General features: G+C 43.0%; 2 protein-coding genes across 4 annotated transcripts in view; both read right to left on the minus strand.

Moving 5' to 3' along the window:
* The window catches only part of Eif4e3 (eukaryotic translation initiation factor 4E family member 3), a 234,961-nt gene that overhangs the window by 103,897 nt on the left and 104,302 nt on the right, over nucleotides 1-26,762 (minus strand). The window contains exons 7-8 of one of the 3 annotated variants that reach the window (XM_074044242.1): nucleotides 8,793-8,930; nucleotides 817-7,451 (exon numbers count right to left, since the gene is read on the minus strand). The exons of 1 other annotated variant lie outside the window; for it this stretch is intronic. In XM_074044242.1, coding sequence (XP_073900343.1) covers nucleotides 8,827-8,930 — 104 coding nt within the window. In that variant the 3' untranslated portion in view covers nucleotides 817-7,451; nucleotides 8,793-8,826. Of the gene's footprint in view, nucleotides 1-816; nucleotides 7,452-8,792; nucleotides 8,931-26,762 lie in introns of those variants that run through there. One more of the 3 variants, XM_074044241.1, reaches the window with a different exon arrangement.
* Nucleotides 8,937-11,156, minus strand: LOC141411563 (uncharacterized). The gene is made up of 2 exons (XM_074044605.1): nucleotides 10,813-11,156; nucleotides 8,937-9,732 (listed from the first exon to the last, which is right to left on the minus strand). The coding sequence occupies exons 1-2, from the start codon at nucleotides 11,154-11,156 to the stop codon at nucleotides 9,414-9,416; spliced, it is 663 nt and encodes a 220-aa protein (XP_073900706.1). The 3' UTR covers nucleotides 8,937-9,413.

The following is a 26,762-nucleotide window of genomic DNA, read 5'->3' on the forward strand; positions in this document are numbered from 1 at the left end:
CCTTGAACATGAAAAACAAGACCTTATATTTTGAGGAAGATATGCATACATATTAAAGTGTGAAGAACAGCTCAGGGTGAAAAACAGCCAGCCGAGAAGGAAGGGTGGTCACATCCCTTCTAGGGGGAAGGCTGGGGTCACAGGAGGAAGGAACCGGCCACATGTTCTTGCCTCAGCTGGACCACAAGTACACAGGTGCTCAGGGAATGATACTTTGTTCCTTTTTAGTGTCTTACACCGTTCATCGTAAAAATGGAAAAATACAAGCATGCATGTTTGGAAAAATCCAATTTTTTCCCTCCAAAGTTCTTCTCAACTCTGATGGATTAAAATGTCTGAGGCCTAAACATCACCCATTTTACTCACTGACTGGGGTGCCGGTTAAGACTGACACCCTGTATCAACTCCATTTCCGCTGTTTTCAAAATTGCCTAATATTACCTCATACTTAAAGAATTCTTTAAGCTCAGTCCTGTGCTATGGGAAAATCCTCTCTAACACAGAGATACTCTATATTTAGTCAAAGTGACTGCCCTGCTTCCTAAGCAAAACAAAACAAAAACAGATAGTCAAGTGAGATTTCTCTTTGGAGATCTTTTAGATTTGCAGTCTATAAGAATATGCCGGCAAGAAGAACAGATGACATATAGACCTGTGTGTGACTTCAGGACAAAGAGGTAGGAGAGAAAGGTGAAGCTCTGCCAGGTAGGGAGGACTCCCGCCCCCATCCCAGAATATTTAAGCTTTGTGCTGTGGTTGCTATAAGGACAGTGTGACATAAACAGAAGTCCCCTCCCCACCCCACCCCCAGTCGGTGGCTAGGAAGACAACTTGCTTCTACAAGTATAAGAATTTGTTGTAAGCTTACCAAAGTTATGGCTGCACGTTTACTGTCAACATGCACCACACTGCAACAAAAGCCATTATTTAGGAAATAGATGAACACATTTAAGCGGTTGAACCCTTCTTAAACCCAGAGAGGCAGGCAAAACAGCAAGTCTGCAACAACACGCCTGCCGGAGCCCACAAAAGACAACCCAGACTGAACAACTTTCTATTGTAATAGATGATGTTCTCTCAATGTATTTGTCATCACACGTGGACATGGACAGTTTCTAAAAGTGCTCTGTCCCCTGCTCCTCAAGGCTCAGCTACCTTCTTTCCAAATAATTACATGTAGCAAATGCTCTTTTCTTGCAAAAATTTCTGTAATACATCGCTTTTGGGTCTGTCATTGATTCTCTAATGAAATATCAGTTAATTACTTAACCTTTCTTAATGAAATGATTAACGTTCTCTCAACAAACAAGGTGATATGATTTAACATCAAACTAGGATTTCATCAACCAGTGACAATAAGTAGTATTACTGCACAATTCCTATCACTGCACCCTGTATTTTTTTTTCCAGTTCATTCCATTTCTCATCTTTTACAGAAACACTTCACTCAGTAGCCGTGATGTTCTAGTTTTAAAACTTGGACCACTGGGGATATTTTTTTTTAAAGTGCTCCAGGTTCTGAACAGAAAAGAAAGAACTTTGTATGACAGGACTACTCCAAATGGCACCTGAACCCATAGCTAAAACAACTGTTCTAAACATAAAGAAAAATAACAATTGACAACTTTTTTGGCAGCCATTAAAATAAAGCCACACCCAAAGTCAAATGGAAATTTAAAAAAAAATTAGATGAGGGCATTTTGGATAAATACTTTATTACTAGGTAACTTCAAAAGGCACATTACAAATATACAGATAAAAAAAAGTCTGGACAACTTTTATTTAAATGACGCTTTTGATCTTAGTGGTTAGAGCTTCAGCTGAAGCCTGAATATTTAAAGAACGCTCTTTAGCATCTTATCTTCCTTTATCTCATAATCTTGGAGGATGCGTTCTTCCTAGGATCCTGTTTCTTTATTTGGGTGGCATCGTCGACTACACTATTTCCATCAATATTGCTACATGCCTCATCACATACACCAACAGAGAATTTCCCAAGATGCTTATGGAAACTGAACACTTGTGCCAGCAGGGTTAATCTAATGAGTAAACAACTCAGATTTTCAAATTAAGATGAAATTCTAAGAGAGAGAGGAAAAAAACCCAAAAACCTCCAGAAAGCCATTTGACACTAATTGGTACCTACAGTGTGACAACACCCACTGGGAAACATGGACACACAAGTCAGACATAACTTGAGAGGAAATATCTGATACTTGGGTGAAAACCAGGGATGTTCCAGGTTATTCTTGCCACTTTGTTGAACTGTGAGGCCCTTGTAGAGCCTCTTTTTTCTAAGTATCTAATGTTTCTTTTGGTGCTTGACTCTGAAAAGGGATCCTGTATGCATCTCTTAAGGTTTCATAATGGCCAAGAAACTCAATTAAACCCCTACAACTGATTATAGGCTTTTGTCCAACTCTGACCATCCACTTTGCTGGGCATAAGGATCGTGGGAGTACTTTCCTAAACCTCTGGCCCCACAGAAGAGGTGGCACATCTGTCAAACAGCAGTGTAGTTCCACTCTGTGTTTGGAACTACAGCTGTGTTGGGATTTCGGCACTCACTCTTGGTTAAAAACTACTGGGTTTCATTCTTAATAGAAATTCAAATATATTCAAAATAACATAGGATAGGCCTCAAAGTAAAACAAACAAATAATCAGTAATGTCCAACAGAAGAAAGAGATTTCAGTTCCAGAATCTCTACGGCATAAATTGCTTGGTGCATAGGATTACAAGGAAAAGTCTGTTACAGATGTATATCCCTGTCAGCAAAAAATTCTGATTCAAGAATCTGTATTTTTAATAACCAATGTGCACGTGCACACACACACACATGTGAATACAGGTAAGCAAAGACATAATTAGGACCACCTGCAACCTGTTTCCACCTCAGACATGCACAGCTACCTCCATGCTTGTGCTCACCTGGTCCCAGGAGGAGACATCACCAGCACCTCTAGCCAGGCATCACTAACTCAGAGGACAGTCACTAGGGCTGGAGAAACTCCAGCAAAATTCACATCCACTTCCCCTCTAAAGATTATAGTCACTGTCCTAAGAGCACCAAGAATACCTTAAGAAAATGATCACAAGCCCTGTGTCGCTGGATCACTAAGCCTAAAGAACACACCTTAAAATATTACACTTATTCACAGGCAGAAAAAGTCCTATTGTGATTGAAATGTACAGCTGAGAGAGGGAGAAAGACATGTTGGGAATTCAGAATTTGAATTTGATGCTAGAAATATTATTCAGTGTCCTAGTAAATAAAGCAGATCACAAAATTAGCTAAAATCAGAGAATGTGGCAAGATGTCAACACCTACCTGACATACTAGTAATAAAGAAATGTAATGCAAATATAAAATGCAGGAGAAAAGCTTTGTCCCACACTAAGACAATCTAGTCTATTCAATATAAACAGGAACCCAAAAGTGGCTAGTCCTGATCCACTGACTGTTCCTGTGTAGACTGTGTCATCACACAGGAGCCCTCCCATAACTTCAAGCTGTGGAAATCCAACAAAATGACATGAGGTTTTCTTTCAAGGGTCTCTCCATCTCAGCTGTATGAATTAGTAGCAATTTGAGAAAATAAACTCATTACAGAATGATCTTGAATATAAAGAACAAAATAGTAAACCCCAGAATACTGGAACACAATTTTGTAAGTATTCATATTTCTTTAAAAAAAACCTTTTATTAAAAATGTAGTTTGAAAAGAAAGTGCAATTAGCTTTGCACAAGCTCTGCTAAGATACTCCCAAACACACCAGACATATGTAAATATTTCGTGGTATCAGTTCCATTTCAGTAGACCTGTCAAGATATTTACAGGGCTTGACAGTACTTCTGTCTTTAATTAAATTTTTGCCCAGATACTTTAATGTAATTTAAATAGATTATTAGTTGTCAGGATCTAATATAAATTTTGTTTACGATTTAGTTACTTTAAGTACCTGGATTGAAGAAACTAATTTAACCTCACAAGCGAGCAGCATTGAGCATCAAGATCAAACCACCAAAAAGCTCCCACTGCCCTCTTCATTTTCCAGTAATCTTAAATTATCACAACTGAACTATAAATTTCATGGCAGTAAATCAAACAAGCCTCCCACACCCTTTTTAAGACAAAACAGCCCAGGGAGGGTCCTAAGGACAAGCCCATTTACACCTGTTCAAGAACTAGGTTCTCCTTCTCCCAGTGGCTGCCTAGGTAGGAAACATTTTTCTCACTCTCAGATCCATAAAATAACGACCAAACAAACACCTGTTGTACACAAGAGGCAGGGAACACATTAAAAACTGGCATCAGGGGACTGCAAAAAGGAAAATAAGCCACTGTGGTCAATAGATTTCAGGACTGGGCCAAACAACTGGGAGAGGAAAAGGATACAGATTTCAGTAAAATCGGAACTGCCTTCTAAACAAGGCTTGAAAAATGCCTTCACCCAACCTGACTGTAATTAATATGAGTAATTTATTAAAGAAACAAGAAGGCTGTCTAACTGTCTTTCCCAAAGCCACCCACTTTACCCTCTGTACTTCCTCTTTACAGAACTCCAGCATATAGCCCTCAGAGCAAGAGCATTTAATCTATGGGATGAAAAAAACCAAAGCACGTCTTGAAATCAAACGTTCCTTATGACGTTTATTTTTAGGCTGGAGACACAGCCAAATCTGCTTAATTTCCATTAACCACATGGTCACATGTACAGTGAGATAAACTATAAATGTTGGGGGGATGAATTGGAGAAGAAAAAAAAAAACAACTGTCATGCATAAGATACCCCAAATTCAGCTGCATTTGCTCCCATTTCAGGAACTTGTCTCATTTCAGAGGCTGCAGCCACTCCAGCTTTTGGCATCTCTAACTTTAATTCATCCAAATACCAGACAAGAGAAATAATTTTCAAAATCATGGCTCCTTGGATAGCACACGTATAGCTAAGTGACCTGCAGACTTGGGTAACAAGTCACAGAAAGACCATTCAGAAAATACCAGGGCCCAACTGCAAACTTAGAGCTTGCTGGCTTGTCTCACAAACTCAGTGTTTGATCACCTGGTGTGATTTACTACATGAGGGGAAAAAATCCCCTGCAAATAATAAAAGTATACACAAAGTCTTGTATATCAAGTTCACCTGTCTATTCACCAGATGCCTTTCTTGGGGTTATTGTCTTTAGAAAACAAACCCCTACCTGCTTGGGGCTTTGATATATATTCTAGATTCAAAAACACACTTTAAAAAGAAGGGAGGGTGGCAATATTGCTGGCTTAGCAAAAATGGCATTTACTCTGACTTAAATTTATAAAGAGAATATGACATCTAATAGGATAAGAAAGGAAAGGAAAAAGCCTTTAACAAAATTGTTTTTAAAAAAAAAACAAAAATACCACCTGTACAAATCAAGCTATGCTCTGACAATCCTTTTTCAGTCATAGAGAAATAGCTCATAGCCAGTGCCTTGAAGTTGCAATTAAATTGGAGTAATTTAAGATTATCGGAGAGCAAAGGGCCGAGGGAGCTCTTTGGAGGGCTTCCCTCCCCACTTAATGCTCTTCAGTCAGGGGTTAAATGAGTTTCTTTAATGTAAGTACCTTAAAGTAACTGAGTCATAAACACAATTTATACTATTTTCTGACAGCCTGCAATCTATTTAAATTTTATTAACGTGTGCCTAAAATTGTTTTTAAAAGACAAAACTCTTGCTGTATCTTGTAAAAATTTTTGGTTCACCCAAGGAAATGGGGTCCATCCTATAACACCTACCCTTGGTTAAATACACATACTTTTTCATGATGTGCAATCTTATAAGACACTACTTCAAAACTGAGTCTTGAGGCTTAGGTAAAACATGAAAACCAAAAAATATGCACAAAAGACTGGCTGCAAAGAGGAAGTTAGGTTCAAAAGTTAGGTTCACATCTGTTACGTTCTCCCTTCTCTTTCTTAATTTTGGCACTGGATGTGTTGTGGTATAAATATATTTGTTTGGGAAATATCCCAATTCTCCTCCTGTTAATTTAAACAACTGCTGAAAATACAATACCTTCCAACAGCGCCTAAGAATGCAAATTTATAAAGTCATGGGTATCGTGTTAAGAAAAGCAAGGAAAAACTTAGTCACAAAAAACCTCACCACTAGGCTCAGTATTAACTCAGTTAACTTTTGCTATTGTTGGTACAAATGATTTAACTAGAAAATATTTATAGCTTTTTAAAAACATTACATATTGCAGAGAATTGCCTAATAGCGTCCATGTGTATGTTTAACTCACATTGCTTAATTATACAATAAAGGTATATCCAATAAAAGCTCATGACTTTGAAACATGTTGTGTGCCACGGTTATGAAACTCTAGCTTATGAAAAAAAAAGTGCTTACTATGTGATCGACACTTGTTAATTAAAAATACAAGCCTTAAATGACAATTATTTTTATTCTTCTATATGTGTTTGCTTGTCCTATTTCCTACTTTGTTCTACTTAATTAAAAATGACATTTAATTTGGGGATAGTTTATAGCTGAGGGGAAAAAAAAGTGTTACACAGTTTATACTCCAGGATTTAAATATAAACACAAAATCTTACAGACATCTCCAAGAATATAAACTCCTTAATTTGAGCCAGTTAATTTGAATAGTTGATGTTTCTTTCATTATACTTTGATAAACCTGTAAAAACAAAATGCTACAGTAATTACGTTGCTACTTTCCTTAAAAATGTAAAGCAGTGAAATATTCCTAGACAACATGCAAGGGCAAGTTACAAAGAACTTGAATAAAAGTAGCAACGTGGTCATGTTAACCTCAATCTAAGAAAGGAGGTTACATATAATCTGGAGAAGGCTCTTTGCTTTTTTAAATTCCAAGAATGGGCTGACACAAAACTTCATCGCTGGGGTCTTTTTTTTGTTCTGTTTTATTTTTTCCTCCAAGCTTCACATCAGATTTAAACCCTCTCATGCAAAGCCCTGGCTTCCCTGACAAGGCAGATCTTCCAAGCTCCATGTAAGAAAATGTTATCTAACTCTAGTGTAGGAGTCTAAGGTTCATAAAAAAGAATTCCACTGTACAGTTTTGGGTAGCAAGACAGTTTCGAGACGACTTAATATTCTTTGGATACCTTTTGGAGTACACTCCTAAAGGATGCCATTTTTAAAACTAATAACTTGTAACTCAGCATCCATAAGGAATTCAAAATGCAGCCCAAAAGGGGGCTGGATATTTCCGTCCACATGTGACTGCGACTGCACAACAAAGCTCTGCTTTTGTAGTGGTCCATTTCTGCATAAGTGAACATATAGCTAGCCTTGCTACTTGATCGGAGAGTCCAGGCTTCTCCATGTAGCAGCTCCTGACAACAACCCAGCAGCAGTTCTGTTTGATCTCTTCTGCTTCCTTAATTTGGGTTGTCAAGGTTCAGCAGTTGGAGGCTGTTTACTTTTCCAAAAAAAAAAAAAAGAAAGAAAGAAAGAAAAAAAAAGTGATTTTTTTTTTCTTTCTCTCTCATACAATGACTAATCCAAAGTCTGGGGTGGGGGGGGGGGCAATGCAGCCAGTGGCAAGATTTTAAACCTTTTTTCCCTGTGCAGGGAGATTTTCGCTGACACCTTGTGAATGTGTCTAGTTGAGTTCCTTTTTATATTTTTAATTATGAGACATTTCAAATACAAAGACGGGGGAAAAAATTCCAATTTTGTGAGCCCAGCTTTTTTTTTTCCTTGACTCAAAGGAACAACTATTTCTACTTTAAGAATCAAAACTCCAGAAAAATTCTATCAAAAATTTGATACAGTTCTCTCAGAAACAGAAATGAGCTACCCATGGATAGAAAACACCTGAAGTCTTACAATTTCTCTTCAAATTCTAGTTAAGTCATCTCCCCCTCCATTGATTCTCACTGAGGAAAAGCATGAGTGGAAGGTAAAAATTCTGCATCTTCAATACATTTTCAGAAGTAGAAAAATCCTTTAAATATCCTTGAGGTTTTCTCAATTCAGTTAATTTGCAAGAACTATATCCTCAAGTCTCCCACAAAAGATGAGGTGGAGCCGGTTTCAATGTCCATACTCCTTTCAATGGCTGTCCAGAATGCTTCTCCAGCATTCTCGTTTAAAACCCAGTTAACAAAATAAGAAATGGTAACTTAGAAATGACCTGTGTTGTGAGTGGACACGAGAACCGCCCTAGCCCCTCAGAAGAGGACTAGATAAGCTCAAATGCAACCAAATGAAATGTTTATATTAATTTCATTATTCTACTTAAGCCTCTCAGATGAGTTGGGGGTAGGGAGCAATGAAAGAGGAAGAAATAAGTTTCATTTTGAGTCTTCTGGTCGAGCAACAAGAAAATGAATTAGGACGTATGAGCCCAGACTAAATCAATACACTTTGTAATCAGCCAGCTAGGGTATTTGGACACAATGACTTGGAAATAATTAATAGTTGTAAGGAGGGAGTGGGGTGAGAAGGACAGTGAGGGATGTCACCATATTTTATCGAAACACTTTACACTCAACGCTAAACTTTGATCTCCAGATTTTCGGATTTAGAAAAGAAACGGGGAAAGAGGAGAAAGAAAAAGTCCTGTATTTCCAAGCACCTACAGGCTTGAGGATGGGCACATTCCTTGCTCCGGGAGTCTCATCGCAGCGCTCCCGCCGCCAAGACTGGCTCCTTGGGCATGGAAAATCCCGGGTTCAGCCCCGGGCTGTCGGGTGTTCCTTTCCCCGGCTCCCCCGCCCATATCCTTGCCCCGGCAGCTACGGCCGCCTCGACTTACCCACGAGTCCGGGGAGGGAGAGGGAGCGCCGCCTTCACGCCCGCGGAGTAGGCGCCGGCAGCACCATGGTCCCCGGCGCCGCTGCCGCTGCCCCTTGCCCACTCGCTCTCCGCGCGCTGTCTTCCAAACTTTCGGGTTCTGCGGTCGACAAGAAACCGGGGCGACCCTGAGCAAATCTTCCCCGTGCAGGCTGGGGGCAATCGAAGGGGCTGGGATAGATGAGCAGGCTGAGGGGTCAAAGACAAGAGAGGGCAGCGGGCTCGGAGGACCCCGAGAGCGCGAGGAGGAAAGCAAGGATGCAGCTTAGGGAATCCCTGCAAGGAACCCGAGACCGGGAAATCGGCCCGAGCCAAAGTCTCAGCACCTTCCCTGGGATCTTACAAAGTTGCAACAACAAAAAAGGAGGGGGAGGGACGCGGTGGGGTGGGGAAGGGGGTGGGATAGGGACACGATCACAGGCGCAAGGTTTGGAGTTACAACTGTTTATTTAGTCCTTATTCTCACAGGGGGCGGGAGGTGCACGGGAATGGGGGGGCTGCAGGCAACGATTTCGAAGCAAACACTTGAGAGGGGGTAGGAGACTTTGTTTCTGGGCGCGGAGCTCCTCGGCGCCCGTGTGTGTCACCGCCAGTCTCCGGGGACCGAGGCGGAGCTCACAACAGGTGGGGAGGGGGGCTCGCCGAAGGCTAAAAAGGAGAAGGAATCAAAGTTTCCCAGCGCGGCAGTGTCTGGAGAGGAGGGAGGGCGGGGGGCGGGGGCGAGGGGAGGCGGAGGCAGCAAATGACCGCGACCCCGCGGCAGCTGGCAAACTCCTCGGCTCCCGGCGCCGCCGCCGCCACCGCTTCGGTCCCCACCCGAAGCGCACGCCGTCTCGGCTCGTCGGCTCCGGGGAGACGTCTCTGCGGGACAGGAATGGAGCACCGAGAGCTCAGGAGGAAGGCTGCGCGCAGGCGAGAAACGGAGAGCCATCAGTTGTCGGGACAGGGCCGGAGGGACGCGGCGACACGCGCGCGTCGCAGGACAGATCAGAGCTTTGGAAATCCCCTGTTCCCTAATCTTTAAAGGGGGATAAAACCAGAAAGTGCGTGCGGTGAGGGGAGGAGGATCCCGGCGCGGCGATTCCTCCAGTGCACCCTGTTCCCATGCCCACCCGCGATCTGCTGGCCACGGCTGTCGCGGGCGCGTCTCAGGAAAGCTCGGGCCGCGGGGGCCGAACGCGCGTGGGGGTGCGTGTCTGGCAGAGGGTGCGCGGGTGTGTTTCTGAGTTTTCCAAGCTCCGAGGGGGAGTGAGACAGCGTCCCCACCCCTGGGTTCAGGGCAAGACGCGCGTGGCTCAGGGGATATCCCCAAGCTGCGGGCCCAGGGCGCAGGCGTCCCTACTCAGTCCTCCGCGGCCCGCGGGGCAGCCCAGGGGCATACTCCCGAGAAGAAAGGGAAAAAGTTTGTTCCAAGTCCAAACTTTGAGCTTAGGGGGGCGCCCGACGCACGCCCCCTCCCTCAAAGGCCCCGACACCGGGCCTCGCACCCGCCCGCGCCCGGGCTGCCACTGGACGCCGACGCTGGGCACTGAAAGTTGCGACAGGCGGCCTGGGCTTTTTGATTTCTCTACCGGGAGCGACCGTAGAGAGCGCAGCGAGAGGCGTGAAGGGGCCGAGGGGGAGGCGATCTCGCCTCCTCACAGCCACCAACCCCCCCACACTTGACTTATGCAAATAGACCCAAGGGTGCGGGCGCCGCCGGAGCTCCCTCCACCCTCGCGCCTGCTCGCAGCCCCTGCCCACCCCAGAGCCTGGGCCCGGACCCGGGGGAGAGAGGAAGAGAAGGGAAGGCTGGGGGAGATGCACGTGGAGCCTGGAGGTGAAAAGTAGTTGGGTTTTTTTTCTTTCTTTCTTTCTTTCTTTCTTTTCTTTTTCTTTTTTTTTTTTTTTGTGCTGGTTGTTGTTGTTGTTTAAAGTGGCGGAAACAAGGCAGGAGGCGGCTTGGGAAAAAGTGGAGCAGAAATGGAAAAATACAAACTCACCCGCTGCAAATGGTCTCTCGGTGCAAACTAAGGTGTTTTCGGGCCTTTCCCCGCGCGCGCCCACTCCCGCCCGCGCGCGCACCCCGCGCACACACACTCACTCGCGCACACACACTCGCGCACACACGCGCGCACACACGCACTCCCGGGCGAGGGCCGGGCCGCCGCGAGTACAGCATGCAACTGCCACACAATAAATAACAATAGATTCCTCCGCTCGGGACTAGCTTCCCGGAGCCCCGCCAGCGCCAGTGGCGGCGGCAGAGGCGCAGACCACGCCGGGCCAGGGCGCCCCGCAGCCCGCCCCCGGCCTCCTGCCAGGGTCCCCTCTCCGCCTCACGCATTCCTCAACGCCCCCCAGCGCCCCCAGATTGAGAGCCGCACCCGATTGCCCGGCCCCCGGGGCGCTGGCGCCCACACCCCCCCCCCGCCCGACATCCCGGAACAAATAAATAAATAAGGCGCGCGAGAGAGGCCAACACGTCGCGGAGGGAGATGTTGTTATTTTTTGCTGTTGTGCGTCCCTGACGTCACATCCACCTGCTGGGTAAACAACAAGGCTCGCAGCAAAGAAAAAAAAAATCGCAATGGCCAAGGGGGGTGGGGGCGCGTGGGTTGGGGGGAGGGGGCTGACGGATCGAGAGAGGGGCGTCCAGGCTGGATAGGGAAGAGGAGAGAGAGGCAGAGTCCCGAAGACCAGAGAGAGGAAGGGAACGCCAGGAACAGTTCCTGGCAAAAAAAGGAATCTGGCAGGAAAGACCTGGAAAATAAGGGGCATAGGGGCGGGAGGGGGTATTCCTCAGAAGATGGGGAAAGGGGGGCCCTTCAGACACCGGAAAAATCGAGACGGAGAGTGCTAACAAGTAGGGACGAAGATGGGAATACGATGGCTATTTGCTTGGTTTCTGAGCTAAAAATACAGAAGGAAGGGGAGAGGATAGGCGAGGATGTGAGTTTCCTCCTGTTAAAAGTGAAAGTGTTCTGCCATCAGTGACAGTTAAAGCGAAGGGAGGTAGGGATGGGGTTTTCAACCCCCTCTCCTGCTCTCCCGTCCTCCCTCGGTCTCTCCCCTTTCTTTCTGCACTTTGTCCAATGAAAGAAGGCGAGTTCGGGAGGTGAAAGTTCAGCAGAAGGACAAACCCGGGTTTGCAAGGAAGCAGAAACCCTGCCAGTGAGGGGGTTTTTCCCCTGCACTGTGGAGTCAGGAGAGAGTGTAATGCGGGATCAGCTTTTGCCCCCTTCCTTGTCAGAGTCACTGCAGGAATGTGTGGCTAGATCCACTTTGGGGGAAAGTGACTGCACGGAACTCTGTTCTTGCCATGGTTCCTCTTAGGAAAACACCCAGGGGCTAGCATGTCAATCAGTTGTTTAACACAAATTACCTGCTCTCCCACACATCAGTCACGTGCAAAAAAGAGCTTTGTCCAATTCTTTGAAAAGGTGAGACCTTTTCTTTTTGCTGTTTTGAAGTTTGATTTAATTTAGAAATTTGAATGAGTAAATGAGGAGCCCGAATGAAATGTTTTGAAATATAGATATACATATGTAAAACAAAAGACACTACTATTTCTGTGACTTTTATCAATACAGAAAAGGAAATGGATTTTGTGTTTTCAAAATGTGACATAGAAAGGTATAGGACCTCCATAGCTTGTTTTGTTAACAGAAATAATTTTTTTCCAGATCCATCACCCCCATGCCAGCATTTCCAACTATTGGCTGGCTGGTGTACTAACACAATTCTTTATGAAAATACATTAATCCACCCCTATGGATTGCTACTAAGTACTCCCCTGGGGAGGGGGGAGGCCTACTGTCCCCTTGGTCTTGAGACTGGCACAGCTGTAGATAATATTCCGAAAAGGTTATATAAATTCTTTTGAATATTGTCTTTTTACAAATATTGTTAAACATCCACTTACAGAAGAATTTAAATCTCGATTGCTTCCATAGAGTAAGATTACCACTTTAAATTTGTATCTGTTTGGAAAGTTAAACAATAACAATAGCAAAGTCATTCAGTGTGCATCAGAATACAGCCAGAAAAAGGGAGGTGATTTCAGCCTGGCAAAATTCATGTTGAATGCATGCTGTAGGAAGCTCCGTTATCCAGACAAGATATCCACCCAGGCTTTTCCATTAGAAACTACATTCAGAAAATGCATGTTAGTGAATATAGAAGTTCTTAGCTTCCTAGAGGCTAGGGCTCACGTTGTCTTTGTGAAGATATTACACACTAGTCTTCTAGTTCTAGACTGTACAGTAGGCACTTAAAGATGCACAAATAAATAAAATTCCTGCCCTCGGGCACTCACAGTCTACATGTAGCTGTCAGTAATAATGTCTGTTTACTGAATGCTTACTAGGACCTCGGCACTGATCTGAAACCTTTATGTTGGGTCAGTTCATAGTCTCGACAACCCTTTGACACCCTGGAAATTCCATATTCTGAATTCAGGTGAAAATCTACAAAGTAGCCAGTCTATTTGGGGAGAAAATCCTGGTTTTTAATTTCAATAATATTTCTACCAAAAATAATTAGTTTGTGATATCTGCCTGGTTGTAGAATTAGAACCCAGAGAAACAGCAGTTTATTTAAATGTGACAAGTCTATACACAGTCTGTAAAGAACAATTCATACTCTGATCTTGTTTTTCAGACCGTGTGTGTGTGTGTGTGTGTGTGTGTGTTTTAAAAATTACTGTTACTGTCATGCTAAAAGTATCTTTAGATTGCTGCTGATCTTAAGTGTGCATTTTAACTGCCTTAAATCCTATGTTCACTTGCAAGTGGAGGTTAACGTCAGGTTGGCAACAAGTTTTGCAGACAAAAGGAAATCCTGGTTGTAAATCCCATGATATATGGTGCTTAGTTTTGTATATGATCCTGTCTAATGTACTGCCTTATTAGAGAGTGCTGTGTCCATTTGGTTTACATTAGAGGGAAACTTAACTACAGCTTAAACATATTGTTCATTTTCAACACTGTCACGTTACATTCGTATGGAGCAGATTTTAATTTCTTTATCAGTAATCAAATGGAAGTTTCTTTTTGTTAAATTAAAGCAAGGATTTTTTTTTTTTAAATAAAGGGCATGGGGGTAGGACGCCACCTTTTGGTGATAAAACAAATAGAAACTCCATTTTCAAACAGATGTTCCTGAAATAATTTCATTTTTAATTACACCAAGGCAAAGGTGCTTGTCCCCGTTTCCTCATATATTAAGTGACAGAAAATAAAACCAATGACAATGCACAATTAGCAAATTGTAGGGAGCGGCAGTCAGTATTTCCCTAAAGGTATCAGAATAGGTTTGCGATCTGTCACCTACCATTTACATCAAGCAGTGCGGATGAACACAGCGCATCTTGGGGAAAGGAAGTAGACGGACGCTACCACTGCACCATGTGTCTGAATGCTCTTGTAAGTTTAGAGTTGAACATAAACTAAAAATCACAAAATTCCATGTTTCTTAAACTACAGTGTCTGCATTCCTGACATCCCTGGATTATGAATATATTGTGTTCATTAGAGTGCAGTTATTATGATAATTGTGCTAAATACTTTCATTTGCGTCAACCTACTTTTTATTTGTTTTTCGTTACTACTTTCAATAGGAAATCTGTGTATCACCCTCCATAAATCAAAAATGAGCCCAGCGAAAACAAAGTCATGGATTTCTCTTTCTGAGAGGAGCAAAAGAAAATTTTAAATGACTTAAAAATGAGAAAGAGTGAGAGAGACAGTGAGGAAATTTCCAGTTGATTACCGATGAAGAAATTAAAACCTGGGCTGGAGGAGTGGCTCAAGCAGTAGATTGCCTGCCTCCACGTGCAAAGCCCTGAGTTCAAACCCCAGTAGGGCAAAAGAAAACAAGTTAAAATCTGCTTCTCACCATTGTAATGTGACAGTATTGAAAAAGAACAGTGTTGAAAACATGAGCATCACTGGAAAATTTTGTTTCTCTCCCTCTCTGTCTCCCTCCCCCTCTCCCTCCTCCCTTTACCTCTTCTTCTCCCACTGCCTTTCCTTCTTTCCTTCTCCTTCTCCCTCAACAATCTGAAGGATTGACCAGTGATTGAGAAGGAATACAGTTCTTCATATGTGAGTCAATGTAACCTAATACCATCCCAGTGCCAAGACTCCTGCACTTGGAGAAGCATGGGCACAACTAAGCCTAGTTAACTACAGATAGGGAGGGTGAGGCCCGGAGAGGTAAGCCATTCTCCAAGGCCAAATAATTGGTCAGTGGTTGAATAGGGGTTGTAATCCAGGTGGACTTACTTGGTGTATTTCCACCTCACAAAACTGACCAGTCCTTAGGTAACAGGCAACTCCCTGGAAACAGCCATCCTACTTATCCCTTTACAGATAGTGGGGAAACTACAGCCACAGTGAGTCAAGATCAAGTTCAATCCCCTTCTCAGCCTGTCCTCTCTCACACATGTGGCAGACATCCAAGTGGGGGCTAACAAGGAAGGGCAGAGAGGAGGGGGGAGGGAGATTAGTAGGGAGTAGACCATTCTCTAAATGAGAGTTAAAACTCCTCATTTTCCTTCCAAGATGAAAATGGCTAATGAAAATCATGTGTTTCAGTGAAGGTGACAGGAGGAGCCCTCTCTCTGTATTCTGATGTCCCTGTCCTGTCTGTCCACACTGGAACTCAGCAGGGGACCTCTTGCTTTACATTATACTCTACTAAGAGACACTGAGACACAGCCACCTTGAATAAATGTGGCTGGAAGTTAGTTAGCCAGGGACAGGGCCCATCCAGCTTCCCAGTCGTTTTCCCTGACAAACTTTCAGAGTGAGCTCAGCTTTAACTCTGCACACAGTAGAGCTTTTTCTGATGTTCTAGCCATACAGTAGGGCCTTAGCAACCAAGATTGCACTTCCTGCTTTATTTCCAAGGACACAGCTCTAGACACATAAATAAACATGGCCTGCAAAAATTTCTGGGTTTTTTTCAAAATCCATCCTTGTGAAAGGAGGTTGTCCCTAACTGTACGGTATAGCACTCTACCCTAGAGGAGAGTGGAATCTCTGTGAACTGCAGTGTACAATAAAGTATTTGACCAAGTACCGTCACTCCAAAAAAATCCCAGCCCCCTGTACTCTGAGCACTCACTGTGCGACACGTGGACACCTTAGACCCTTGTAAAGGGAGTATAGGGGGCTGAACCCCAACTACAGGTGCTAGAAGGATCTATAGCCTTGCTTTGCAAAATGAGATCAGCTCACCTACAGCATGGGCTCCACCTGAAGGTGTAGTAAAAATACACGGTGGCTGTAATCTCAAGAGGCTAAGGCAGGAGTTTGGGGAGTTCAAGGCCAGCCTAGGCTACATAGTGAGACCCTGTCCCAAACAAAACAAAACAAAACAGATAAAAGCAGAATGTCAGGAGCCACCAGGACCTACTGAATCAAGCCGCATTTTAACAAGAGCACCCAGCTGAGTCTCACACACACTCAAATGTGAGAAACTCAGTACAGTACACACAGCCCCTTCTGTAACAGCCATATCTCAGTCATCTTTACAGCCCCAAACTACTTGAGGGATAGTCCTGTAAGCTGTCTACCATACCGGATTCTCCAAACTGACTTCTTTTGTAAACTTTGTTGGTTCTTTGTTTTTCAGCTGCTTGCAAAGTTAAGCCACTAAATCACCTATGTAAACCATGATTAATTTCTTTGACATTAATAACAGGGTGACTTCTCTCTCCTGTTACCCCAAAGAGACTGCTAATTGTGCTCCAATTGTTTACCTTTGTATTGTTTTATGAGAGCTCAGAGAAAGATGGGAAGATATTCCCCACCAGGACAGAGACAAATGCCAGGCAGGTTTTGGAAAGGCTGAACACATGCTATGACTACACCTTGTTAGTCGAAGAGCTTTGCTTTCTTTGTTTTGTTTTCTTTTTTATGGAAGGGATGACGCCTCCATAATTATAGGTGTTGCTGTTTAAAACTCAGAATGTTTTCCAAACCACTGAGGGGCCACACCTCCAGCAGCCCAGGAGCCATCCTGGTTGGGTTCTCTTTCCAGTTCTCTAAACAGTTTATAAAGACACATCCAAGTACTACTAGGTGTACATTAAATACATCTAAGTATGTTTGCTTCCTGAATAAACATGAAAGAACCAAAACTCATCGTTAATTTGTATCTGTGAAGTTCTCAAAAAGAGGCAGTTAGTTCACCCTCCCAATAAGACAACAGGTTACTTTTGTACCTCCCCCCAAAATAATTAAAACCATTGTTTTAATACTATCCTAAGGCAGTATAATTAAGTCTCTGAGTGAGTAATTGTGTATCTGAATTCAAAATAAGATTTCACATGTAAAGCAAAGTTCTGATGGTAATCTCAGAGAAGTGTCTTCACTTATATTTAGGAAGCACCAGCGCCAGCTCAGCACTACAATAGGCATTGTTAGGAAGGGCTGGAGACAAAACGTGTTTGTAGTAGAAGGGAACAGGCAAACCTACCCACCTTCAGGATCAGGGAGGCCCTATGTTCCAAATTGTAGAAGAGTTTAAGAGGAACGAAGGAGAGTGAGATGCCAACATTTTTATTATGAGAATATTGTAAGGCTGGGATTTTTTTAAAAAGTAATTTCTACAAACTAGCTATCAAGAGAATCTTTCTTATTTGCCCCTCCTTAGGTATTCTTGAACCAATGTTAAAACAAAAAACTGTATAAAAACTGAAAATCTGATTTTGCCAAGGCTGTTGTGACTCCTGAGGTGTTGAAATGGAAGTTGAAGATGGTCATTGGACAGTTTTCTTAAAGTGTATATAGTTACAAGATAGATAGAAACAGAAGTAAATCTGGATGTGTATATATGCATGAGTTAATATATAAACACACTTCCTAGCTGTCCACTGACAAACGTTAGATGCAATGACACCCCAACAGCAACAAGCACAACTAGCACCCAGATATTGACTTCTAAGTACCTTTCTCCAATGAAAGAAATCAGGGCTTCCTAGAAAACTAGTTAGTTCCAGGGTTGGAATATACTGTAGTAGCAAAAAGTGCTAAGGGACATGTGGGGGAAGGGGAGGTGGGCGCTGATTGAAAAAGCACAGGAGCCAACCTGAAAGAACACTCCAATCTAAAGTGGAGGCTGCTTGAGCAAGAAAGCAAATCACACATATATGGAAAAGTGACACCTCTTCCTTCAGAAGATCGGAAGAGGGGGGAGGCAGCAATCTGTGTTTCAGCAAGTTTTAGCAGGTGACACTGATGCCCACAGAACTCAATCAGGTAGCTGATGTGACTAAAGTGGATGTGTGTAATACATTTGGGAGGAAGGGGGCTGTAGTAAACTTCAGCACACAAGCTCTAGCTACAAGGTGCTGTCACCTTGAAAGCAAGCCCAGGGCAGAAAGAACTCTCAAATTTTCAAGAAAGGCAAGGAATCCAGAGTTCCATCCAAATTTTCCTTAGTTACAAAATTCTGTATGGGCCAATCAAAAGATGTAAGGAGTCTCTCAAGACCACAGGCTGCCCATTTGTGGCTTCTATTTTGGGGAAAACTGAAACACCATGTTACCTTAAGAGGACAGGATTTGTTTCTTGAGTGAGCACAGTGAAAATGATCAAAAAAGAAGAAGGGAAACATGGAGAATAGTCTTAAATTCCTCCCCCCACCCCCCCTCCCCGCCCCAAATGTCCTGGTTAGGAATGCTGGTCTACATTTTGTTTTCGTTTGTTTGGTTTTGTTTTTTTGAGATAGGGCCTTGAACATGAGATCATCTTGCCTCAGGATTCCTACTGCTGGGATTAGAGGTGCTATTATTTAGGGTTCTTTGCTTCTTCCCAGAAGAATGAGCTCAATAGTTTTACTAGGATACTTTATCAAAGATTCCAGTACCAGTGAGACCCCTCTGTAGCCCAGTTATTATTATCACTCTCCCTCTGAGCTGTAATGAAGAAAGCCATGAAAGAGAGTGGCATTGATCTTGTTTTGAGGGTTCTGTATTGTTTCTTTTGTTTTGTGGTACAGATGTTTGAACTCAGGGCTTTCCACTTGCTAGGCAAGTGCTCTACCACTAAAACCAGGCCCTAGTCTTTTTTTGCTTTTGTTTTTGCTTTTTTTTTAATTTGTTTTTCAGATAAGATCTTGCTTTTGCCTAGCCAGGCTCAAGCTGCAATCCTCCTACCACCGCCTCTCCAGTAGCAGGAATTATAGCCATACATCACCACACCCAGCTGGTCTTTGTCTTATTTTTTCTGCATCCATCCTCACCTACTCTTTTTGCTTAAATCAGTTCAGAGCCATAGATGTTAGAGTTCCTGCTTTCTACAACTTGCAGTCTAGCTTGCTGAGAGTATATAGTAAGTATAAACAACGTCAATGATGAACACATTTAAAGAAGCATCAAGAGTAGAGGAATGAGTGACCAGATGGGAAAGGAGGCATCTGGAAAGACAACAGATTGGAGAGTCCCTGTAGATGGGTCCCCCCAGGTAAGTAAGATTACCGCACAGGGGGCTGGCATGATAGAGTGTGAGACTCCCAGGACCGTGGTTCACAAACTCCCACGCATCAGAATTGTCTGGAGATCTTTCAAAGGTCTACTGTCAGTCACAGACATGGGGCCTTAATTGACCCAGAGTGTGAGCTGAGTGAGCATCAGAACTTCTAACAGCTTTCCAGATAATTGTCCCGTGCCACAGAGTTGGGGTACCCCTGACCTGGGTGAGTCAGGGTACAGCAGTGAACAGTCATCATGAGGGATCCAGAAGTCCCAACTCATCCCAAACACTCTGTCCTTCCATGGTGGCCAGTGTCCTTTCCTTGAAAGAACAGATAAATTAAACCAATGCCTCAATTCTCCCAAAGGGGTTACAGTAGCAATCTCCATTGTAATTCTTAGACCCTGTACAGGAGAATCACCTGGATGAAGGGGGCGTTTCAAACCTGCAAAGTCAGTGTGTTGAGGAGGGGTTCTGGAAATAGACATTTTTAGAAGCTTACCAGCTGGTAATGATATACATCAAAATTTGGAATCTTTCCATGGAGATTTCCAATTGCTACCTATCCTGGGACTGTCACCATTTTAGAAAGGAAGCTTTAAAAAGAGCAAGACATAAAATAAAAGAACAAATCAGGATATCACAGCATTGTAAAAGTTTCCTGTAAATCACAAAGTTTAATTTCCTCAAATGCCACAGACGGAAACAGAATCACCAAAAGGCTAGCTGAAATGACCCAGAGCCAGATATGGTAAGGTCTGAGTTGCTGGCAGTCTTGTGGCCCTAGACCTACCTGTGCAAAACCCCAGCACCCCTACTTACCCAGCATATCACCTTGAGCCTGTTTTGAACCTTTCCAAGCCTTGGTAACTACACACCTCTTACAGGGCTGTGGAGGGGTGGGATGGGAGGGTGCGTGTGCAGACCTTAACCCAGGACTAGACTCAGAACACACACTACAAATCGGTGTGTTCAGCCACAGCCAAGCTACATTCAAAACCCAGGAATCCTGACTCCCCACGAAGGGCTTCTCCAAGTTTCCCTGAAGGAATTCTAGGCCTTGGAACTTGGGTGTAGAGGAATGTTTTTATGTCACGATTGTCTGAGTGTCTTCCAATCATTCTAGTCAAGCTACCTGTTCACCTACTTCAGAAATCAACTTCACTTCCTTTTTTTTTTTTTGGTGGTGGTGGAGGGGGTGGTTTCAAGTTTTATTGTTAATTGATTAATAATAATTTTATATGTATTTATGAGGTACAGTGTTTCAACACAGGTAGACATTGAAGAATAAAAAATGAGATAATGTCTACTCTTCAACAAAATTGGAGAAAAGGGCAGAACAGGTTCTGCCTGGAAGCAAGGGAGGTGGGGGAGAGAGGGCAGGGGACAGGGGGGAGAAATGGCCCAAACAATGTATGCATATATGAATAAATGAATAAAGAAAAAAATGAGATAATTAGCCTATTACCACCTCAAATATTTTCATCTCTGTGATGTTTTAGCTATTTTGAGGTAAGTACTATTATTAATTGAACAATGGAAAACCAGAACTTCTCCCTCTTGTCCCACTCTTATTTCATATCTGTTGTACAACATCTCCCCTTTCCCCACCCCATCCATCTTCCCACCCCAACCTGGGGTAGCCATCACTCTACTCTCCCCTTCAACGAGGCTATTTTTTTTTAGATTCCAAAACATACAGGTTTCTCAAAAATTAAAAATAGAACTAACTGCCGTATGATCAGCAACCCCACTACTACTTATTATATAGCCAAAGAAACTGAAATCAGTAAGTTAAAAGGACATCTGCCCTCCCATGTTCACTGCAGCACTATTCACAATGGCCAAGGAAGGGATCAATGCATGAATGGACTTTAAAAAAATGTGATACATACATACACAATGGAATATCATTAGGCCTTAAAAAAAGCACTTGTGACAACAGGGATGAACCTAAAAAGACATCATGTTAAGGGAAAGAAGTTAAGCACAGAGGGGCAAATACCATTCACCAATTTTCAACACAAGAATAAGATGGAGATACTTGTTTTCAAGTCATATCTGGAAAATAGCAACAGAAGAACAGACCTCCCAGGCAGGGACATTTTCATGACACTGAGAGGGTTCCTCCAGATCTGGTCTCAACTGTGGTACCATTGTCTTGGACAGCCTGATAAGTCTTTTGGGAGGCCGCCCCATGCTTTTTTTAAGGCCTAATGATATTCCACTGTGTATGCACTGTCAAGTGTAAAGCATTGGAGGTATGGCACCTGTCCCCCCAGGTGGGACAACCAAAAGTGACTCCAGGCCTTGCCAAATATCCCCTTAAGGATTAAAATTGCCCTCAGGCAAGAACCACTTCTTTAGATGCCTCACCCACCCACCCCCTCCCCCGGGGCAAGCAGGCAGGCAGGCAGGCAGGCAACTTTTGGCTATCAACATTCCTGTCTTTGCTGCAGGTATTTTATCTGATAACCATCCCCCACCAGGAAGAGCAGCAATCAACCTTATTTCTATCTGTAATTGAGGGACCAAACCATTTCCTTTGCACACAGAAGACATTAAGATAAGGCTGTTTGTAACCTGCATGGAACCTTTAGGTGGGTTCCGGGGTCTGTGCCTATCCACCCACTTCCAGTCTGTCAGAGCTGCTGCCAGAAGAGCTTGTTCAGTCCTGATGAAGCAGACTTTATGAGAGTCCACCACTCCATAAACAATGTCAGATGTGTCGTCAGCTTCAAACAAAACACGATACAGGAAGTGGCAACCAATAGAATCATAGCTGTAGAATCTTACCTCTCGTGATGATGCATGGGATTTAAATTAGGCAAGAATGTCATCGGGATGTTCTAATTAAAATTCCCCTTCTTCTGGGAAGCCTGAGGCATTTGCAGCTCAGGGGCAGGAGGCCCTGGAACTGACTGGACAGATTACAAAGCCTCTCACTGCCTCTGCCTTCTCTAACCCGCTGATTCTCTTTAGTGCTTCTGAATAGTATATATCATGTAGCTTTTTGCTGATTTTGGGGTTTTTTGTTGTTGTTGTTTTGGCGGCACTGGGGTTTGAACTTAGGACCCCATACTTGTTAGGCAGGTGCTCTTACCACTTGAGCCACTCCGCCAACCCTTTTGTGTGATGGGTTTTTCAAGATAGGGCCTCTGGAACTATTTGCCTGGGGCTGGCTTTGAACTGTGATCCTCCTGATCTCTGCCTCCTCAGTAGCTAGGATAACTCAGCACTTGTTGCTGTTTTAATGACCGACTATGGAAATGTCAGAATGAATGCAGGATTGATAGAACAATTTGGAAAAGAAGTGTTTGCTTTCAAAACTTTGACTCACCTTGCCATTTTTTTTAGGATTACAGCTAGCATGATTACAAGGATTCAGCTGGACACTGGAGCTTCTCTTAAGCTGAAGTGCAGCTGCTAGGCTCCTCCCCAAAGCAAGACTGATGTTGATTTCATTCGATCACGCATGTGACAAGTACACACTGCACGGAGCTGGTTCCCAGGCCCTGTTCTCAACACTAGGGAACTGGAGTAAATACAATATACAAATCCTTGTCCCCATAGCACCTCCATTCTAGAGGATTTATTGAATTATGTGTAATTTTTCAATGCAGCATTTTCTTGTGGTTTTTTTTTTTTTTTTAAGAAGAAACTAGAACTGATAGCTTTCTATACAAACTGACCAGGTCAGCAAAAAGGATGGACTTTGCTAATTATCACTTAAACTGTAAGAAAATACCAAGTAAGACTCCATAGATTCTGAGGTAGTAGATAAGACTGGAGAAATAAATAGATAATGGGGCAATGGTAGCTCAGAACTTACAAAGAAGTCTGAAGCTTCCTTCATTTATCAACAGTGGAAAAAAAACAGGCCACCCATGTCTGTGCCCTCAGTTTACCTATAGGACATAGGTCCTAAAAAGATTCAGAAAATGAAATGATGCCAAAAAAACATTGGTGGGGGGGGGGAGTGAGAGAGAGAGAATGAGATCTTAGGGGTGCATTAGTTTGACTGTGGCATTCTTTGAAGAGTAGTTCTGGGCCCAAAGAGAAATGGAGGAAAGAAGATTATGGTGCTGGCATCCCTACAGCACTCCAATTGGCACAGAAAAACCAGCTTTTCCTGTAGGCCACAGAAAATAGCCTCTTCTGGAAGCTTGTCATAGGCCACAGAACAGCATAAGGTCAAAGAGGCCAATCAAATGTTCTTTGGTGGCTCCAGCGGGTGCCAAGGCAGCATGTATCTTATGCTCAAGGGGTTCGAATTCTGTATTTTCTGGGTCAGAATTTAGAATTCAGAATTCTGGGGAGGAGACAATAATGGTTTGTATAATTTATATTCACATCCCCAAGGAAGCCTCGGCATCAGGGCTCCAAATGCATGGAGCAGGGCTGGCCTGCTGTTTGCCTGGTGGATCTCTGCACTAGCTGAAAGGTCCCATGTCTCCAAATGCTTGCAAGGGTATTACCCAGTTGTTTGTTTGTTTCTGTCTTCCCTGTAAACAGTTTGGTCTCCTTCTGGGGGAAAGAAAGAATGTGAGCAGAGCAAATGTACACACATTCTCAACGGTGCTCTGCTCAGATATCTAATCAAGCCAAGTTTTTCTAGGACAAGGAGACTTTTAAACAGGAAGACCCTAGCTTTTCTTGCCGTTTCATGTCATGCTGAGTACTGGATGATATGTTTTTTTAAAAAAAGAAAAAATTAGGAGCTCTTTGGTTATGGAACAATGCTAAATTGGCTTTTCTGGTTTATAATAAAAAAAGACATGGTTTAGAATTCTATCTTGTCTAGCATCCTTACAAATTCTTCTTAAATTCACTCATTTAGGATAATGCTATTATATGCCACATTTCAGCATTAATGACACAATCCTTCTATAGTTTTGGGGCTGTGCTGGGGGCATCAGACAGCCTCTACCTGGCATCTTCTTCTCCCGGTTCTTTGCATGGCTACATATTCATCACCCTTCAGGTCTCAGCTTAAATGTCACATCATTGGAGAAACATTTCCTGATATACTTTCTTCCTCCTTCAAATTTATTACCTAAAATTCTCACTTGTTTCCCGATTTATTCATGTGCTGTCTGTCTCCCTCCTAAGAAATACATTTCATGAGACCTTTCTGTTGTGTTCACTACAGATTCCTCAGAGGCAGATGGTAAGCCCTTAATTATTTGGGCAAATGATGAATGAATGATTGAGTGACAAAATCATTCTGCCATTGTGAGACCCTAGTTTCTTTTGACCTGTCCTTCCATGTGAAATACTGATAATGACACTCAACTTGGAATGAGAAATTCAAATGGAAATGCAAGTTCACTTTATAGGGACCCTAATTACAACAGTGTGGGTGTGCTACACAGGAGCTCAGGAAGGCCACCAAAAGACATGAGAGAAGTCCCAAGGAAGAGTTCACATGAGGAGGAACTCTGGAGCCCTGCACCTGGACTTCACCAGCACCCGGTTTTATATGACAGGTCAAATGACAAAACTCAAAGAATGCACAGGAGAGGCTTGGGCCTTTGGTCTCCTAGTTCAACATAAGCTTTTACATGTGTTAGTTCAGACTTAAAGGATTACCTGGACCCCCAGAATCATCAAGACCTTTTAGTTTTGTGAGTAAATGGATGGGAGATGGTTCAAAGTTATTTAAAATTGGAAACATATGTCATAGGGATAAAGCCAAAGCAACATCATATTCAGGGTTGAGACACAGGCATAATTATAAAGTAATGCAAACATACACACACCTGAATTTCTGCTTCCAAATGAATGTGGTACATTTGAAAGTCATCACCTTGAGGGTTTCTGCACTTATACCAACAATAATTCCATTCATCAAACCACATTTGAACCTCCCTTTTTGGAATTTCTATGAGAAAATTAAAACACTGGTTAAAACATTGCCTCTTATTGTAAATTTTATCCATATGGCACTGTTTGATTTTTGAAAATGACCAAAGAGAAATTCAGAGCATGTCTTCAGGGGGCAACCAAGTGGATAATTCCCGGTGTTTTTCTGAAATAATGAAGCCTGGTTTTCTTGTCTGGCTCAGAAAGTAGCTTTCAAGGCAATAATCACTCAGGAATAAAATTCAAAAGAAGGTGTCTCACTGGTAGCATCACTGAAACAAGCATATAATTTCCCAAGGTAGGAAATCTTGAAGGACAGCATTCTTTGGAATCTATAGCACGTACTATGTTTATTTAAACATTCTATATGATCACTCACAGAACAACCTTATATGGAAAACACAGACTACAAATGTGCACAACTCCCACTGCTAAACCACTGTGCTACCTGAAGGAGCTATATGTTTCCACCCTGGTGTCTAACAAGAGAAATTAAAATATACTTCCTGTTGCTTTTCAATCAAACCCAAGCAAGATCAAGAGGTAGAGGGCTGAAAATACCACTCTTGTTTTATAAAAGTCACAGGACTGCATAATTATAACTTTGTTTTCTTCATACTTTTAAAATAATGAATGCTCAAAGCAGAAAAATTGGAAGACTGTAAGTATAACTAAAGAGCAGCCATCATCCCATGATCAGGAAATAAGCAAAGTAAACATCTGGGCACATGTCACCCCCACCATTCTCTGGTACAGGTGTGTGTGTGCACACTCCAGACAGACAGCCTGTTCTGTGGCTTGCTAGCTGTGGGATCTTGAACGGGAACTCTGTTCTGTCATCTGTAAAAGGGGAATGATGTTTTCTTGAGCTTTGTTGGAATCATTACATGACCAGAAAACATGAAGCTTAGAGCCCAGTGTCTGACATACAATAAGTATTCAAATTCATTATGTAAGTCCTCTTATCATACAGTATCAGGGCAGCTGCTATCACCAAAAATTATATCGTAAACATTTTCCCTGACATTATTTTAAATTCTGTTACGAGAGCATAATTAAAACTTGGAGCTAAACTGGGCCTGGGCTGCTTATCCTATAATCCTAGCTGCTTGGGTAGCTGAAATCAGGAGAATCATGGCTCCAGGCCAGCCTGGAGAAAAAGTTCATAAGACCCCCAACTCAACCCAAAATTGGGTGTAGTGGCACTCAGCCTGTTATCCCAAGCTACACAGGAGACAGAGATCAGGAGAATCAAAGTTCTAGGCCAGCTGGGGCAAAGAAGTTTCCGGGACTATAATCCCAGCTACAGAAAAAAATGTTAAATAGGAGGTCAGCCTGGGCAAAATGTGAAACCTCATCTCCAAAATAACCAGAGTAAAAAGGCTGGAGTCATGGCTTAAGCACTAGAGTGCCGGCCTAGCAAGCTTAAAGCCCTGAGTTCAATACCTGCCCTTCCCCCAAACTCCAAAAAAAAAACAAAGAAAGAAACAAAATTCCAAAGCAGTCTTGGAGCTATTAATGTATTACTCAGAACTAGCCACAAGTTGGTAAACAGAAAAAGTTGTAACCCAAGATTATGGCAGTGACATCAAAACTATTGGAGA

This window comes from Castor canadensis, chromosome 10, assembly GCF_047511655.1.
Source record: "Castor canadensis chromosome 10, mCasCan1.hap1v2, whole genome shotgun sequence".
Classification (NCBI taxonomy): Eukaryota; Metazoa; Chordata; class Mammalia; order Rodentia; family Castoridae; genus Castor; species Castor canadensis.